Source organism: Ictalurus furcatus, chromosome 26, assembly GCF_023375685.1.
Source record: "Ictalurus furcatus strain D&B chromosome 26, Billie_1.0, whole genome shotgun sequence".
Classification (NCBI taxonomy): domain Eukaryota; kingdom Metazoa; phylum Chordata; class Actinopteri; order Siluriformes; family Ictaluridae; genus Ictalurus; species Ictalurus furcatus.
This window is the reverse complement of record NC_071280.1, coordinates 12,046,251-12,065,457: the sequence shown is the minus strand read 5'-3', so window position 1 is coordinate 12,065,457 and position 19,207 is coordinate 12,046,251. Positions and strand designations below refer to the sequence as shown.

The 19,207-nt window shown below is 39.3% G+C and overlaps 1 protein-coding gene across 1 annotated transcript; it reads left to right on the top strand.

Annotated features, from left to right (window-relative positions):
- The first annotated feature begins 1,178 nt into the window (after window positions 1-1,178).
- morc3b (MORC family CW-type zinc finger 3b) lies at window positions 1,179-18,777 on the top strand. The gene is made up of 17 exons (XM_053616017.1): window positions 1,179-1,769; window positions 3,618-3,690; window positions 3,842-3,974; window positions 5,177-5,401; window positions 6,077-6,214; window positions 8,618-8,744; window positions 8,887-9,015; window positions 9,685-9,804; window positions 9,933-10,030; window positions 10,168-10,275; window positions 11,012-11,140; window positions 12,445-12,519; window positions 12,601-12,643; window positions 12,756-12,891; window positions 13,999-14,056; window positions 14,151-14,637; window positions 17,763-18,777. Exons 1-17 carry the CDS (start codon window positions 1,731-1,733, stop codon window positions 18,027-18,029), a joined length of 2,385 nt encoding a protein of 794 aa, XP_053471992.1. The 5' UTR covers window positions 1,179-1,730; the 3' UTR covers window positions 18,030-18,777.
- The last annotated feature ends 430 nt before the right edge of the window (window positions 18,778-19,207 follow it).

Genomic DNA, 19,207 nt, shown 5'->3' with positions numbered 1-19,207 from the left:
CATCTACTGAATTTGACTATTATCGCTAACATATTTTTTTCCTCCCAAACTTCTCACCATGTCCACATAGTCTAACGCCAAGTGTTTGAGCCGTCCTTCTGGTACTGGTATGTGTCCTATCAGTGCTGATGTCCCTTTCCTGACATTATTTTGAGCACAAACTTCACACTCAAATAAAAAATAAAAAATAAATAATCTACCATTGCCTGTAAATATGGAGACTAATATCTCTGTTGTGTTATTTTTCTTATCACAGGAAATGCAATATATGTGCCCGAATAAAACTAATGAACCTGTCGTGAATAATCTTTCCAACCTAACAATAAAATTCAGAGACAGAGGGTTAGAAGATGTCAAAAAGTAATTAAACTTTATTGAAACAATAAAGTGAGACAGTCTGCAAAAAGTCTGAATTATACAAACACAAACATGTATTTATATACTTTTCTGAAGCTGTAAAATTATCCCTATGCGGGGCATTCACCTTTTCTTTCTAGAAACAAACTAATCTCTATTGCCTTAATTATTTATTCATATCCATATCATACCTTACATTTGTGGCGCATGCGTAGTCCATTGTATTTTCTTAAATGTTTTTATCAGGACAGGGTTTTTACTTTGTCCCATAATTCACCCTTATACCTTAATTATTTTCTGGCTCTAGTCCCAGCCTGGTACCCTTCCTCCTGGAAGTCTTATCTTCTATTTTGACACTGATTTGCAAGTGTAAAGGGCTTTGGTTGGAAACCCAGTTCTGGTGAGTGTCTAATTGCTAATTTATTGCCATAGAGTAAAGCTGCTTTAGACAAAACACAAAGTTCTTAATTTACACACTTAGAATGTAACTTGTTAGAAAGTGTTTTATAGTTTTAGATTATGCCTGCTGTGCAGAAAGGTACAGGCTGACACAGAAACACAATTACTTTTCAGTAAGACACTGAATCCATCTAACTCAATACACACATAGAATATAACCTGATCAACAAGTGCTCTATGGATTTAGATTATGCTTCTAAGTAATACGTCTAAATGTTGGTTATAAATATTAGATTATACTTTATTAACATATCCAAACATTAGTAAACTTTGTAGTTACACACATTGATGACACTTTATATTCTATAAACCCAGTTGATGGTAACATTTGCTAGCTCATCCTTATGGGACACCAGGGTTCAATGACCTTCTGTGTATCAAATCAAAGTAGCAGTCTTGGTTGAATGAAATGGTTGAGAGATACACTTTAATAAGCTGCAGTGTGACGCACAAGCCCAGTCCCCTCTTTATACCATATGCTGTGAATCCCTACACACATTGATTCATCAAAGCATTGTTAAATGTGTAAATATTTAAACCCATGTACCATCTTTCCCTCTTTGTTGTATAACAGTTAAACGTGATGTGAGGTAATAAATTGGGTATTTTATGGTTTTATGATTTTTTTAAATTATTTTTTTTAGTGACCTAACATTCAGGGTGGTCAAAAACGCTTGCAGTACAGTAATTACGCGGACGTAGGCCTACATTTTGCACAAGGAACAAAATAATATTCTATAAACTACACTAATGCAAACGCGGGGACGTGCGCGCGCACAGCTGCCAATGTGTTTAGCTCTCTCTCTCGCGCGTGCGCACGCCTTACTCACGTGAACGCGCTCTAAATGTGCAAGGATCTCTGGAGGCGTTATAAAACAAACATCTAACGTTAGTGTGTTATTTTGGCGGAGAAAATGGCTACTCGTAAACACAGAGGGATACCCCTGAGCTCGGTAAGTCCAGACTGTCTCTTGTCCCCTAACAGACTTTACCATTCAAACACAAGTTCTGACTTTTACATTAGATCCATTGGCTTAAATGTTACATTTAACATGCAAACATATGACTAAATAATAATAATAACAATAATAATAATAATAAAAGACTAATATTTAATTGTTTGTGAGTGCAGATGTTTCAGATAAAGTTTCTGTTTGTTTTGCAGCCTTTCCAGCAATGTTTCTGAGATTTGATAGATAGATAGATAGATAGATAGCATTAAATATTAAGCATTGTCCTTAACAGTTAAAATAAAATCACCTAAAACTGCTCACTAATTGATTAATAATTTATCCCACAGCACTGTTGAATTCTCGAGTGTTTTAGAAGGTGTTGATTAATATAACTATTAAACAGAGACATACTATATGGCAGATGCTCCAACCAGATTGAAACTGTGTGTGTGAAGGTTTTCTGTGAGAAGATGTTAAATGAACATTTTGTGTTTTGTAAGAGTCAGAGGTAAAGCTTTAAGTTTTCCGACAATGTAAAGCCTTTAGGACAGAGGGCTTTGCAGTTTCTCAGTAACAGGACAAGCTGAATTTTTGGTCTTATTAACATCAGCGAGAGAAAAAGAGAGGAACACCTTAATATATATCTGCTATAATTTAGGTGAACAGGAACTAACTTAACATTAAAAGTAACTATAAGCGGCTAAAAAGTATGATGTCTCATCGTTTAATGAAATGTTTTTTAAATAAAGAGCCATAAGACATTTACATTTATTTATTTAGCAGATGCTTTCATCCAAAGCGACTTACAAATGAGGAAATACAAGCAAAGCGATATATCAAGTGGAGAACAATACAAGTAGTGCTACCTTACTTACTTTAATTGAGTAATAGAAAGCAAAAGTGCACAGAGTAGAGGTGTAAGTGCCACAGAAGGGTTTATTTTTGATAAGACACTACAAGACATGCTGTGTTTAGAAAAGAATCAACTTTGTGTCTATAACGTCGCAATACCCCATCCCAGAGTTGATTATTTTCCCTGTTGTGCTTTACTATATACGTATTCTGTTGTTTTTCATCATTGAACTTGAGTGAATGCTGTAGTTTCTTGGTATAGCTATCATTCCTTACTGGAAATAACAATCATCTATTCAAAACTCGCCCCCATCAAAAAACAAACAAAACAAAAAAAAAACAGTGGTCACTACAGCAAATCTAGTTCTGGTTTTGTACAGTTCTTTTGTCTTCTTCTAACCTGGTCTGCATTATCACATTCTTTCATTCATTCATTACATCATCTTCAGTAACTGCTTTATCCTGGTCAGGGTCACGGCGAATCCAGAGCCTGTGCCAGGAACACTCAGCGTGAGGCAGGAATAAGACATTAATGGGATGCCGATCTACAGCCAAATACGCATATATGCAAAGTTGTGTATTGCCGGTTTGCCAAAGCGACCCCAGTTTACTTCTTTGGTTTTCAAACATTAATGTAAATAATTTAATATCTGCAAAACGTGCCCTATGGAGCACCAAAAGGCATCCGGAGATGTCTCTATTTGCAAGTCAATCTGTTGCATTGACTCTGTACAGTATATGGCACACACTGTAACCTAATCTTGCACTAACATTCAGGTGTTGTATCCTAAGCATATATTTTGGAGGTGTGGTTTTTAAGAGACAGAAGCTCTTAAAGGACAGGTTGTATTTGAGTGAATTTTGCGTTTCTAACCAGCTTGCTTCAGTTACCTTCTACAAAATAACATGCAGTAAATTTCTATTAAAAAACAAAAACAACCTATAACCTACCTATAACATGATGATACATCATCTTAACATGTTTACCCCTTACAGCTCAATCCTAAATTTCTTCATACAAACTCGACCAGCCATACCTGGCCCTTTAGCGCTATTGCTGAGCTGATTGGTGAGTTAGTAATCCCTCTTTACACAGACATGATCAACTTAACAGCATGCTAGTTAAGACTATGAAAGTTTGAAACTTATGTACTTTGAAAATGATACAATTTTGCTTCTCTTTTGGGCTGAAGAATTTCATAATTACCATTATATTACAGATAATGCTTATGACCCAGATGTTCGTGCCAAGCAGTTCTGGATAGATTGGACACACATTAAAAACCTGGACTGCCTCTCATTCATGGATAATGGAACAGGAATGACCAGAGCCAAACTGCATAAGATGCTCAGGTAACAGCAAGTGCCATGAACCATTTGTGACCACACAACAGTCACGGCAGGACAATAGTGTTTGGAATGTGCCATTAAAAAAGCTCTATTATTGCATCCAATATACTTTAGTATCCACTTTAGTAGAATTAGCTGTACAGTATGCCTGCTCATTCATGCAAATATCTAATCAGCCATAATCAGCCATCTAATCAATCTGGCAGCAGCATACATGCAGATACAGGTCAATCTCTCTACAGGCTATTTCTCGCTTTCTCTGACTTGTTACGGGCCCCAAAAGCACAAACAGACACAAATAAATTAACTTTCACTAATTACACACAGGTGAGAATCATCATGTGTTACGGGTCAGTTTGACCTGCCTCCTCTCCGTTCACAGCCGATGCTCAACCACGCCCCCGCTCCCACAGGGGGAAAATGTTATCTCAGTGACTTTGACCATGGCTTAGTTGTTTCTGCCAGACATGCTGGGGTGTGGATTTCAGAAACGGCTGGATTTTCCTGCACAACAGTCTCTAGAATTTATACAGAATGGTGCGAAAAACAAAAAAACATCCAGTGAGCGGTAGTTCTGCAGCCAGAAACACCTTGTTGATGAGAGAGGTCAAAGGAGGATGGCCAGACTGGTTTGAGCTGAAAGGAAGGCAACTCAAATAACCACTCTTTACAACTGTGGTGAGCAGAAAAGCATGTCAGAAGACAAAACACATCAAACCAAGAACGCCACATTGGGATCCACTCCTGTCTGCCAGGAACAGGAATCAGAGGTCACAGATGCACTGAAACATGGGGCAGTTGCAAACTGGAAAAAGACCTACTGACATTTTTCTATTGGCTGTTTAGATAATTGCTTGAATGAGCAGGTGTACAGATGTTCCTAATGATATAGCAGTGGATATTGGGTGTATATATGTTGTTGGTTTCACCTCTTACAGCTTCAGAAGCACCATGCTTGCATAGCTGATGAAGGACTTATGTCTGAAACTTCCTGTTTCTATGGAAAATTGTTGTACCATGCTGAACTTTTATTACATCTACCTTATTAGTACTTACGTACACTGTAGTGAACCTCTGGATTCTTATCTTGGGTCTTGCATAGAACTGATTTGTGTAAAATAATGAAGGAAAATGCCACAATTAAACTAGATATAAATGCTAACTCAAGAATGAAATCATTTGACATTCGTTCAATATCTTTTCAGCTTTGGTTACAGTGACAAGAAAGCTGTGAAAGACCATGTTCCGGTCGGTGTCTATGGCAATGGCTTTAAATCAGGTTCCATGCGTTTGGGGAAGGATGCCATCGTCTTCACTAAGACCAGAGACTCAATGAGTGTAGGCCTGCTGTCACAGTCTTACCTGCAGGCCATAAAAGCTCAACAGATCATGGTGCCTATTCTTACCTTCAGACGGGATGGACAAAACCTGTATCCTTACCATAACTTCACTATTACTGCATAAACACCAGGAGCCATAGGAATTATAGCAGCTTGACTAAAGAAGGAGTTTTTGAAGCCATGTGATTTGAACTGCAACTGCAATTAAAACATTGACAAACCTTCTCTTTCCCCCAACCTGACCTCATTCCCTTAGCTAAAAACTATTTATACCTTTGAGAGGCCTTTGAAAAAAGGAGATAAAGCTGATCAGATCTGCTATGGCAAGAGGTAGGGATAATTTTAGGGTCCAAAAGATATAAACAAGCCTGAAATGTATAATCTATTGTATTGAAATATTGCAAATGACACTTTTTCTACGTTGATGTACTTGATCATTAGAGGACTAGAAAAAATTTAAACCTCTGTTTAAAATCAGGTCACCTGCTGTTGTCATAGGAGTTTATTTAGAATTGTGTAGTTCAAATGACTGAGAATGATGGCTTGATTCTCCCAGAGTGGTGCTAGTCAAATGCAAGTCAAGTGCACGTCATGTATACAGAATTGGGTATTTAGTGATCTCTGAGGTGCATTCAGCTGTCCTATGATGTGTGAGCACAAACAAATGCAGTGGTTGAATATTGGTGCTCAACGGTTCTTGTTTGATAGGGAAGACTTGGACAGCATAATTAAATTAATCTTACCCTTGACTGTTAGTGTCCCCAGACCAGAGGATGCAGCCAGTCTAGATGCGATCCTGAGACACTCACTGTTTAACACAGCAAAGGAGCTGTTCACTGAGCTGCGTGCCATCAGCACCGCCGGACCCACCGGCACACGCATCATTATATGGAATCTGCGCATGTGAGCTAGCGGTTTGTCTAATATGTGTAGACCAGTTGTTTCCAACTGGGGGAAGGTCTGGGTTTGGTGGGGGGTGTTGATGCTGTGGTTTTGGTAATAAAGAGATTTCTTATTGGAAGATTTATATGTAAGAATCTTCTTTAAAAATGAGTCTTGGGGTCCCAAAAAATAGACTTTATTATAAAAGCAACAAAGTCTGAGTTGGTCTGCAGATCAGCTGGCATAAGCGATTTTGATACAGGTTTTTATACCATTCTGAAACGCTGGTCTCATCTGGCTGGATTTTTCCCTATTTTCATTAGGTCATACATTGGCCTCGTGCCAACATTAATTAAAAAGTCTTCTCTATAATGGTGGCATGGTACCATCAGTCTATTTATAAAAAAAACCCCACTCCATTCCAAAGAGGTTACATACTTTCCCAACACAGACAGGTACCAGTTTACTGATTAACATTTGGTTACACTCTTAAACATAGGATCTGGTGGATTAAGTCATAACTTGTTTCTCAATCTTCAAACCTTATACATTGGTTATACATGAGTTGGTTATGCATTGACTGACACAATGATTGATTAAAATATTCCCTAAGATCAGGGCAACAGTGGTTCCTTTTATGCAAGCAAGTCATTTATTATCGCATTTCCAACCACCGAACTCTCACCTTGAACCCTGCACATGCATTTAAAGAAAAGGAATTCAGTGAGCAAATTTACTTTGACTTATCTTAGTTGACAACAATAAGCAAGTTGTGTCTGTTTCTCGAAGAGCCACCTGTAATCAAGAATTACGAACATACACCGATCAGCCATAGCATGAAAACCACTGACAGGTGATGTGAATAACATTGATTATCTCATTACAGTGGCACCTGTCAAGGGGTGGGATATATTAGGCAGCAAGTGAACAGTCAGTTCTTGAAGTTGATGTGCTGGAAGCAGGGAAAATGGGCAAGTGTAAGGATCTGAGTGAGTTTAACAAGGGTCAAATTGTGATGGCTAGACGACTGGGTCAGAGCATCTCCAAAACTTCAGGTCTTGTAGGGTGTTCCTGGTATGCAGTGGTTAGTACCTACCAAAAGTGCTCCAAGGAAGGACAACTGCTGAACCAGCAACAGGGTCATGGGCACCCAAGCCTCATTGATGCGTGGAGATTGAATGCTAACCCATCTGGCCTGATCCCACAGAGAGCTACTGTAGCACAAGTTAATGCTGGCTATGATAGAAAGGTGTCAGAAGACACAGTGCATCGCAGCCTGCTTCATATGGGGCTGCGTAGCCGCAGCCACAGATCCTGTCCAGTGCCAGAAGTACCTACAATAGGCACGTGAGCGTCAGAACTGAATCATAGAGGTGGCCTGGTCTGATGAATCACGTTTTCTTTTACATCATGTGGATGGCCAGGTACATGTGCGGCGCTTACTTGGGGAAGAAATGACACCAGGATGCACTATAAGAAGGCAAGTCTGAGGATGCAGTATGATGCTGGGTAATGCTCTGCTGGGAAACCTCAGGTCCGGGCATTCATGTGGATGTTACTTTGACACATACCACCTACCTAAACATTGATGCAGACCAAGTACATGGCAATGGTATTCCTTAATGGCAGTGGCCTCTTTCAGCAGGATGATGCACCCTGCCACACTGCAGACATTGCTCAGGAATGGTTTGAGGAACATGACAAAGTGTTCAAGGTGTTGACTCGGCCTCCATGTTCCACAGATCTCAATCAGATCGAGCATCTGAGGGATTTACTGGACAAACAAGTCTGATCCATGGCCCCACCTCACAACTTATAGGACTTAAAGGATCTGCTGCTAACGTTTTGGTGCCAGATACCACAGCACACCTTCAGAGGTCTTGTGGAGTCCATGCCTCGATGGGTCAGAGCTGTTTTGGTGGCACAAGGAGGACCTACACAATATTAAGCAGGAGGGTTTAATGTTATGGCTGATTGGTGTATATGATAATAATATCTACCCAGCTAGGTATAAACGTTTATCCCCAAACAAAATTAGTTAGCTAGTGTCACGGAAAATACTCATACAAAGCTAGCTAGCAAACATCAGAAAATATCCTATAACAAAAGCTATGTAGTTAATGCTAAAAAAAATTGTCACGTTTGAAATCGATCCATCCAACGTAATATTGAACGAAAAAGGGGGGGGGGTATAATTTAGGATCATTTAGGTGACCAATGTATCTGGCCACATTTAATTTAGGTCTTGGGGCAAGGCAGTTTTATATGATAACTTTAGTCACAGGGAGCCTACTAAAAATTATGATATACAGTTGTACGCTTGAATTTTACATAATGTCCCAGCCCTATTTACTTTATATTTTGTATTTTATATTAAATTTCATATTTTTCCATAGTATATTCCTTATATTCATTATTTTGCAGGACTACAAGTGGGGAGACAGAATTCAACTTTGATGCAGATAAATATGATATTCAGATCCGAGCAAATGCTAGTGAGAGAACACGTGAGTGTCGAGCCATGACACCTGAGAGTGACTATTCACTAAGAGTAAGTGCACGTGCTATCACTGGCACTATGAGGAAACAGTTTTCTTCATGCATTATCATTATTATTATTATTATTATTATTATTATTTTATTTTTCCATAAAGTTCAAGAAGAAAGTTTTTTTCTTGCATTTCCATTTGTAGGCATACTGTAGCATTTTGTATCTGAAGCCACGTATGCAAATCAACATTCAAGGACAGAGAGTGAAAACCCAGCTCATCTCCAAGAGTCTTGCTTACATTGCCAATGACAACTACAGACCTTCATTCCTAGTATCCTTTAGAATATAAGAACAGTCTTGAATTATACCTATTTGATATAATTATCCTACTTTAAACCACAAGAGTGTTTTAACACAGGGAGCCTGGTGGTACAACTAAGAGCTAGCCCTATGTTTGGGGGTTCACATGTTTAAATTCCAGTGATGCCACAGCCATTCATAGCCTAGAGAGAGTAAAAGGTCCTCTTAGGTACTAATAGGTACTCTTCTGTGTTTGTTAGCTAATGAATATAGAGTAGTGTGATTAGCAATGTCCTCCAAGTGTTTTGCATGAGCACGAGTCTTTCGCATATAAGAGCTTGGAAGGAAGCTTTTAAATTTCCTAGTTAAATTTCCTAGTTAAATTTCCTAGTTAAATTTCAGCGTGCAGGGTTAACCATGTTGCCCAAGAGCAGAGAGGGTTAAGGGGCTTGCTCAGGGGGCCAAACAGCAAAAGGTTGAGGGTGCATACTGTTGCCCCACCTAGCTACCAATCTGTAGCCCAGGGCCTGAGCCACCATTGCTGTCAGCTGTAATGCAGTCAGTAGAAGAGACTCAGCTATCAGGTGGGAACTAGCTACAGAAAACAAAAAGGCGGGTTTAAAAAGTACTTTAAGAAGTATTTTGATACTGATGCTGTGTTGATTGCTGTGTCGGTGGATATTCTTGACACATCTCAAAGGCCAAACGTATTCGGATCACATTTGGGTTCAACACCAAAAGCAAGGAGCATTATGGTATCATGATGTACCACAAAAACAGACTCATCAAGGCTTATGAGAGAGTGAGCTGCCAATGCAAGGTAAAGAGATTCCTTCTCGCTTCAAAGAGTATCTGTAGTTGCTGTTATTAATGAATATATTTTTGATGCGTATCAACCTCTCTATTACACTGCTGTGTTATTGTGTGATTTGGCCTCTTCCTGAACAGGTAGAGAGAAAAGGTGTTGGGGTCATCGGTGTGATTGAATGTAATTTCCTTCAACCGACTCACAACAAACAGGACTTTGATGATACAGATAAATACAGGTCCTTACACCGCATAAGCTTGGATCCATTTACTTTGTTCCTATTAAACTTGTATTTTCTGTTCGGTCTAATGCGTAAACTGATTGGGACTTGAGTCCTCACAATTTACGATGCGTATATCGTCTGTTTGTGTACAGGAAAACCATGCATAACCTCAGCATCAAGCTGGAAGAGTACTGGAATGAGATCCGCTACAAGCAGAAGAAAGATGACCCAAAATGCACAGTTCCGATAGAGGATACAGTGTGAGTGTGGGGATTCAGTATTGGTTTTAATTCCAATTTATTTACAGTGCATTTACATTTTGGGGCAACAATATTGACGACTTTCTAAGTACTTGCCTCATGGGGGTATACCTTGATTGTGTCATTCTTGGGGTTATCATCACTATCAGTAAATGTTAAACCATTGCATAATCTTTGTTTAACAGTTTAATTAATTAGAGACCTAATATTAGCTTGTTATCTAGCAAATTTTCTTCTCAATTGAGGAATTACCACACAATAATAAAGTATTTACATCAATTTCACAATTTCCAGCATGCCTCTGGAGATCTGTCCATCATGTTTTCCTGAGTTCCATAATGGATACCTCAGCCATGGAGCAGAATTAGCTATTCTTGGCCATGATGAATATACAGTATGCAATGCTTCCTTTGAATATGGCAAAAAACTAGACATCTTCTGGAACCTTCCACCTGGGAATGATAAATCTTATTTTAAGACACTTGTCTTATATTACCTTCTGAATAGGACAGTGTTTTATCTCAGTGATGCCCACATACTCTTCACAAATACTCTTCACAAATGCACAAATGCTACCTAACACATACAACTTTGCACATTTATAGTTATATAAAGCATAATATAAAGAAACATTTAAAAAAATACCTTAGCATTATCAATAAGTGCAAAGGTCTCAAGAGAGGCTTCTCTTATGATGTTGGTTTGACCTTCTCTGTCTTTCCCTATCCATGTGAAGGAAAATTCCGGATCAAGCCTGGGTGCAGTGCGACAGCTGTCTCAAGTGGAGAAGGCTTCCAGATGGCTTCGACTGCAGCCGGCTGCCGGAGAAATGGTTCTGCAACTTGAACCATGACCCACAATTCAGGTGACAGTCATAAAACACTTTTACTAAGTGATGTCATTCCTGGACATGGAAAGTTGTTGCTTGGGAGTGTACGAGGGGGATTTGTTGGCTAAATATCATGAAGACTTTTCATTGCCGTGCCAAACAAATACTTCTGTCTCTAGATGAAAGTATCTCTTGCAGAAGGATGCGTCTTGTAAATCCCGGTTTATATTTCATTAGAGCTGCTTCTGAGAAGCATCTGAAATGAACTTTTGGAAACATGCATAGTCTTTTGGGAGAGTAAAAGGATTTTAAGTGTCAGTCAGACAAGGCGGGTAGCAAATACACAATATGACCAAAAGTTTAAAGACATCTGACCATCCCATTCCAGATTTAGTGCCCATTGCTGTTATAATAACGTCCACTTTTCTGGGAAGGCTCTCCACTAGATGTTGGAGCATGGCTCTGGGGATTTGTGATCATTCAGCCACAAGAGCATTAGTGAGGTCAGGCACTGATTTTGGTTGAGGCAGTCTGGGGCACAGTCAGCATTCCAATTTATTCCAAAGATGTTCATGTTGGCAAAACATGTCTTCATGGACCTCGATTTGTGCACAGTGGTATTGTCCAGCTGGAACAGGATTCCAATGAAGGGAAATTGTAATGCTACATCATACAGAGACATTCTGTACAACTGTGTGTGTCCAACTTTGTGGCAACAGATTAGGAAAGGCCTACATATGGTTGTGATGATCAGGTGTCCACAAAACTTTGGCCATATAATGTAGCAAGGTGGAATTGTGCATAAAAGTGGTACACCAGTTATAAGCTACTTGAGTTAAAAGGAACTTCACTGTGTGTAGCTAAATTCACTACAACTCAGACTGTGTTGTGATAAACACATATGAGGAGGGGAATCTCCTGTTGAATCTCCCACCAAGTTTCTGCACCTTGTTCATTCACTACTTTACTGGTCAGTCACTGAAGAGGGGGTGGGTCAGTTGGTTTAGGTAAGCGAATTTTCTGAACTGCAGTGACTTAAGTTCCTTAAGCTTCATTCCTACTACCATGGATTGGTGGAAGCAAACAAAATTGGGAGGAAAAATTCTATGCTAAGCAAGACGTGCACCTTTTGGAGTTATATAAGCTATATAAGTTTTATATAATACCCCTTTACACTGACCTGAGCCCTTCATTAGAATTTCACTTACTGGGATTTGGTAGTCTTAGAAAATAATATTATAATTAATAGCATGCCTGTTGTAGTAAGGGACTTGGTATCCCACTTCTAAGTACTTTTAACATGACCTTTCTGTCATTGACATTTAATCCATCTCAATCAGGAGCTGTCTGGTGGAGGAGGAACTAGAGGATCAAGAAGAAGAAAAGAAGTCATACCCAAAACCCTTCAAACGCCAGTAAGATAGTCTTACACATATTACTTTAGTATGTATTGTGCAATCTTACATTGTTAATCTACAGGTTGTGGGTCTTAACAGGAAGAGGAACAGTAGGAGTCTACAAGATGATCATGGGCCTGAGGTAAGTCATTTTTATATAGATACAACAATTTAAAAAACAGCCCAAACCCCTTATGCAAGTCATTTATATGGTGAAGGCTAATGGGAACACGTTTTACCATTTCTGTCCATAGGTATTAGATATTCCAGTCCTGGAAGCTCCTGTTAATGCCAGACAGCTGAAGAGTTCTGAATTCTGGAAGCCATATCCTGCTGATCTGTTCAGTAATAGTGCACCAAGCCTCAGTGTTTTGTCACCCACTTCTAATGGTTTGTATTTTATTGACCATTGCACCACTGCAGTCATATTTAATTTTCATTGTAAAGTGACTAGCGGAGTGTAAAAACGACTGACTTGGCAAGGCAAAGTGGACATAATGGATATTAATAACGTATTTAGTCATTTGCTTCATTTGTACGTAGTATTTTAAGCAGGGGGTGCACCAAAGACATTTTTTCTATTAAAGATAGTCACGAAGTGTTCGCGAATGTCAAGACATTAATGCCATTTCAAATGCAACGTGCCAATTCAAATACCAAATATTAAAACACCCTTCAAAATAACATGCATAAGGAGCACTGTCTATTAAATACAGAGCTACAACACTTTTATAGACGTTACACCCTCAGAGTATATAGTAAGTTTCAGTGGTTGCAATCAGTGAGAATATTTGCTGTTTTCTAGAGATCAGTGTCTCCTTGGGCTTGCTAGCTCAACAGCATGTAGCAAACATTAGCCTGTTAAATCTAAGTCAATTAAAACTGATCAAGGCCTTTAATTGATAAAATATCATTTCCACTGGTTGACAAATGATAACTTCATTAGCTAGCTATCCCGGCAAGTAAAAGCTCCAGTGTGCTGCCCATTGGCTTGTTTTGGTTGCCTGGAAACCATACTGATTGGGTTAAAAAGTGGTACAGTCGCTAACATATTATAGTAACATATGTATGGTGAACTAGATAGCTAGTTAAGTGCACTGATACAGACTAATACAGAAATGAACGAGTATATGATCATGTAGCATATGTTATCATACCAAATGACAACTTGTGCTTTGCTAAAGTCATTAAGGAGTGGGTTTTTTTGGTTGTTGAACCAGAAACTTAAAACTAAAAACTAATAGCTTTGACAATAAAATCTGCTTGTCCCAGGTGCCCAGACTACTGATTTCTCCACCCCTGATTTCAGACAAATGAACTTTTTAAAGATTTGAATATGTCGTACTACATGAAAGTCACAGATTGCATTAGCAGTGCTTAGTCATTAAAAGGCAAAGTTACAGCAAATACAATGACCATGTGTAATTCAGTTGTTTCCAAAGTTCATAGAACCAGGATGGATGAGTTTTATATTAACTTTCATTGTCATGTTTCTAGCTCAGAGATCACCACTGCCTCTCATTAATCTCACTGCTCTCTCTGACTCACTGAAAAGGTAATCCTATTAGATTAGTACTCCTGTATTCTCAACATTTTGCCTAATGAGTGTTTGTGGTTCATTAGTCTGTTGTTCTCTCTGCCTGTTAAAGGACTAAAAGGAAACTCTCTACTGCTGAAGAAATGCCTCTAGCAGTGCATCCTATGCATTATACCACTTTCCCTGATGGTGGCACATTCATTCACACACATTCCAGTCTCGTGCCAAACAAAGAAGAGAGCAAATGGGAGGGGATGGAAAAGGAGAAAAATGCAAATGCAGACAAACAAGTAAACAACGAGCAGAGCAGAAAGATGGAGACATTTATGCCATATCAGGAGCCTGTTCAGGAGGAGGATGAGTGGTATGCTGGAGAGGAATCATCCGCTACAGAAACCCAGTGCTGTATAGCAGAGTTACACTCTATGGAATTGCATGATGATAATGAGGAGGTGTGGAGTATGCAACAGCAGCAAGATGAGTTGATGGAGATGATGAAGCAGACGGCAGAGGAGAGGGACGCATGCAAGGAGGAGCTGGAGCTGCTGCAGGATCACTGCACCGCCCTGGAGGATGAGCGGAGTCAGCTCCTCAGCAAGGTAGAAACTATCTTCCTATTACACTTTCAGTTAAGTTCTACATAATATGGCACAAAAATGACAAAAACGGCCATATCCAAAGCTCCTGGTTAACATTATCCTCGTAGATGTGTCCAGGAAACATCAGGCATCGCACAGCAAGACATTATATCTAGGCATATTTAAATCTACCTGACAAGCAACATGAAGAGCTGGTTGGGTGAATAATTGGCTTGAATGTGTGATCTGGACATTTTAGTTTTAGGGAGATCTGGTGGCGGATTTGCATCCCATCCAACGTGAATTCTCCCATCTTGCACCCAGTGTTACTGGGAATGGCTCCGGAACCACTGCAACCCTGACCAGTGGTTACTGAAGATGTATGAATGAATCTTAGCTCTACTAAGTTATTAACAACATTAACTAGTCAAAATTTTGAAGAAAAAAAAGAATTCTGGATAGATACAGTGGTGCTTGAAAGTTTGTGAACCCTGTAGTTTTCTACATTTCTGCATAAATATGACCTAAAACATCATCAGATTTCACACAAGTCTTAAAAGTAGATAAAGAGAACTTAACAGATGAGACAAAAAAATATTATACTTGGTCATTTATTTAATGAGGAAAATGATCCAATATTACATATCTGTGAGTGGCAAAAGTATGTGAACTCTTGCTTTTAGTATCTGGTGTGACCCCCTTGTGCAGCAATAACCGCAGCTAAACGTTTCTGGTAACTGTCAATCAGTCCTGCACATCAGCTTGGAGGAATTTTAGCCCATTCCTCAGTAGAGAACAGCTTCAACTCTGGGATGTTGGTGGGTTTCCTCACATGAACTGCTTGCTTCAGGTCCTTCCACAACATTTCTACTGGATTAAGGTCTGGACTTTGACTTGGCCATTCAAAACATTAACTTTATTCTTCTTTAACCATTCTTTGGTAGAAACACTTGTTTGTTTAGGATCGTTGTCTTGCTGCATGACCCACTTTCTCTTGAGATTCAGTTCACAGACAGATGTCCTGAAGTTTTCCTTTAGAATTTGCTGGTATAATTCATTGTTCCATCAATGATGGCAAGTCGTCCTGGCCCAGATGTAGCAAAACAGGCCCAAACCATGATTCTACCACTACCATGCTTCACAAATGGGATAAGTTTCTTGTGCTGGAATGCAGTGTTTTCATTTCTCCAAACATAATGCTTCTCATTTAAACCAAAAAGTAAAATTTTGTTCTCATCCGCCTACAAAACATTTTTCAAATAGCCTTCTGGCTTGTCCACGTGATCTTTAGCAAAGTGCAGACGGGCAGCAATGTACTTTTTGGAGAGCAGTGTTTTTCTCCTTGTAACCCTGCCATGCACAGCATTGTTGTTCAGTGTTCTCCTGATGGTGGACTCATGAACATTAACATTAACCAATGTGAGAGAGGCCTTTAGTTGCTTACAGGTTACCCTGGGTTCCTTTGCGACCTCACAGACTATTACACATCTTCCTCTTGGAGTGATCTTTGTTGGTCTCCACTCCTCAGGAGGGTAACAACGGTCTTGAATTTCCTCCATTTGTAAACAGTCTGTCTGACTGTGGATTGGTGGAGTCCAAATTCTTTAGAGATGGGTTTGTAACCTTTTCCAACCTGATGAGCTTCAACAACTCTTTTCTCTGAGATCCTCAGAAATCCCCTTTGTTCAAGCCATGATACACTTCCACAAACATGTGTAGTGAAGATCAGACTTTGAGAGATCCCTGTTCTTTAAATAAAACAGGGCGCTCAATCACACCTGATTGTCATCCCATTGATTGAAAACACCTGACTCTATTTTCACCTTCAAATTAACTGCTAATCATAGAGGTTCAAATACTTTTGCCACTCACAGATATTTAATTTTGGATCATTTACCTCAATAAATAAATGACCAAGTATAATATTTTTTGTCTCATTTGTTTGATTAGGTTCTCTTTGTCTAGTTTTAGGACTTGTGTGAAAATCTGATGATGTTTTAGATCATATTTATGCAGAAATATAGAAAATTCTACTTTTTCTTTAAATTCACAAACTTTCAAGCATCACTGTGGCACTTTTCTTTGAGTGTGTTATGCTGCATGAATAGCAGTTTGAAAAGATGTGCTTGGCTGGCTTCAAGTGTATCAGAGAAAGCACATGTTAGCCTTCACCCTCCCTGGATGGTAGCTGCCATATGTTAAGGGAGAGCTGTCTGATGGGTGGGACCTGGCAGGTGACCAAATTGGGGAGGAAAATGATTAAAAATTCTTTCTGTGTGATACCTTAATTGTTTAAAGACACTAGAACTAATGACATTTTCAATAGTCATTATTACATTTCCATAGGAATGTGTATACTGCAGGGGTGTCCAATCTTATCCGCAAAGGGTCGGTGTGGGTGCAGGTTTTCATTCCAACCAAGCAGGAACCACACCTGATTCCACCTGTTTAATCAGTTGATCTTGGCTTTCAATAGACTCAGGTGTGGCTTCTGCTTGGTTGGAATGAAAACCTGCACCCACACCGGCCCTTTCCGGATAAGATTGGACACCCCTGGTATACTGTGATATACTCTATATAGCCAAAAGTATGTGGACACCTCACCTTCATATCCATGCTTGGGTCTTCCTCAAACTGTTGCCACAAGATGGAAACACACATAATTGTATAGAATGTCTTTGTATGCTGTAGCATTAAAATTTCCCTTCACATGACAGCATGTCCCTGTGCACAAAGCGAGATCCATGAACACATGGTTTGCCAAGGTTGGAGTGGAAGAACTCGAGTGGCCTGTACAGCACCTTGACCTCAACCAGGTCAAGCCACACTCCAAATCTAGTGGAAAGCCTTCCCAGAAGAGTGGCGGATATTAGAACAGCAAAGGGGGCCTAAATCTAGCATGGGATGTTTAAAAAGCATATACGGGTGTGATTGGCAGGTGTCCACATACTTTTGACCATATAGTGTATATAATTAAAAAAGTCCAACATTTAAAAAAATATATTATGACATTTTATATGTTCCCCTGTTTTGAAGCTTAGATTCTGCCCAGACTTTCCACAGAATTTGTTATAGAATGATACCATTTCTGTACACTGAAATATTGGTATATAATTGTATGTATCATAATAATTTACTGTTGCTAGCTGGAAAGGCTGGAGGAAGAGAAAGCCAGCTTGTCCTCCATGTGTGACCAACTAAAGCGCAAAGTGGAAAGGCTGAAAATAGAGAAGGAAGGAAGGTCGAGAGAAGATGCCCGAAGTGGAGAAGAGAAGCAGAAGCTGAGAAATCTGCGTCTCAACCTGGGCCACCTGCTGGTCTCCTTCGTTCCCGATCTCGACCTGCAGCAGGTGGACTTCAGCAGTGACGTCATTGACGAGCTTCTCGACCAGGTCTTAAAGGAAGTCACTTAAGGTCATGTCAGGGCTGTATTACACGTCGGGTTTGCTATTTTGTCATGGTCAACCAACCATTTTTTCACTGGTTTCACTGCTGGCTTAGCCAAGCTGAGATCATCGCTATAAAAAAGTTCTTTACGACTGTGGCCCAGCCTGGGCTTAGCAGACAGTAACAGTGGTAATTGAATATGTTTCTAAGTCAGTTTTATTGCCCATTGGTGCCACATACAACTAAGTTGCTTGGTAAATATTTAGCAAGGAATAATAATTTAATGTGGCACATCATTACTAAAGTATTTATATTTATACAAAAATAATTTTCACAATGTTAATTGGTTATATGGAATATTTTAATCAGTCAAAGTATAATTCACTCACGTATAACCAGCATATAAGGTGTGAGAGTATTAACACATGATTAATCCAAAAAAACAAGTTAATCCACTAAAACTTATGTTTAAGAGTGTAACCAAATGTTAATGAGTATACTGGTACCTATCGCTGATGGGAATGTAATCTTTTTTCAGAAATGGAGCTGGCTGTACCATGCCACCATTTAAAACCAAGTAGGGAGGGAGAGTCAAGAAAAACGGGAAAAAATGACTCTGATGAGATCAGTGTCTTAGAATTGTATAAAAGCATGTACCGAGGATAAGTATACCAGTTGATCTACAGACCAGCTCGGCTTTGTTGTTTGCATAATAAAGTCTATCTTTTGACATCAAGACCCCAAGATTCTTAGATTCTTTTTTGCTGAAGGAGATTCTTCTACAGTTACAAATTGATACATTTTGTTGAATGATAATAAATAATATCGTTGTAATATTAATAAGAAGTCTTGTTACTGTTTTACACATACACAGTCGCACACTACGGACAATTTAGAGAGGCCGATCAGCCTACAACGCATGTCTTCGGACTCTGGGAGGAAACCGGAGGAAACCCCTGAAGCATGGGGAGAACATGCAAGCTCTGCACACACAGGGCGGTGGCAGGAACTTAACCCCTAACCCTGGGGGTGTGAGGCAAATGTTCTAACTATTAAGCCACCAATCCCCCTCCGAGCCATCTATTGAACAGAAATAAACTCAAACTGTTTTATGTGTGATTATTAAGTGTTAGTCGTTTCTGCATTGGATTTTTTAAATGCTGTATTCTGTTTTAACCCATTTTTAGTCCTTCAATCAGTCAAT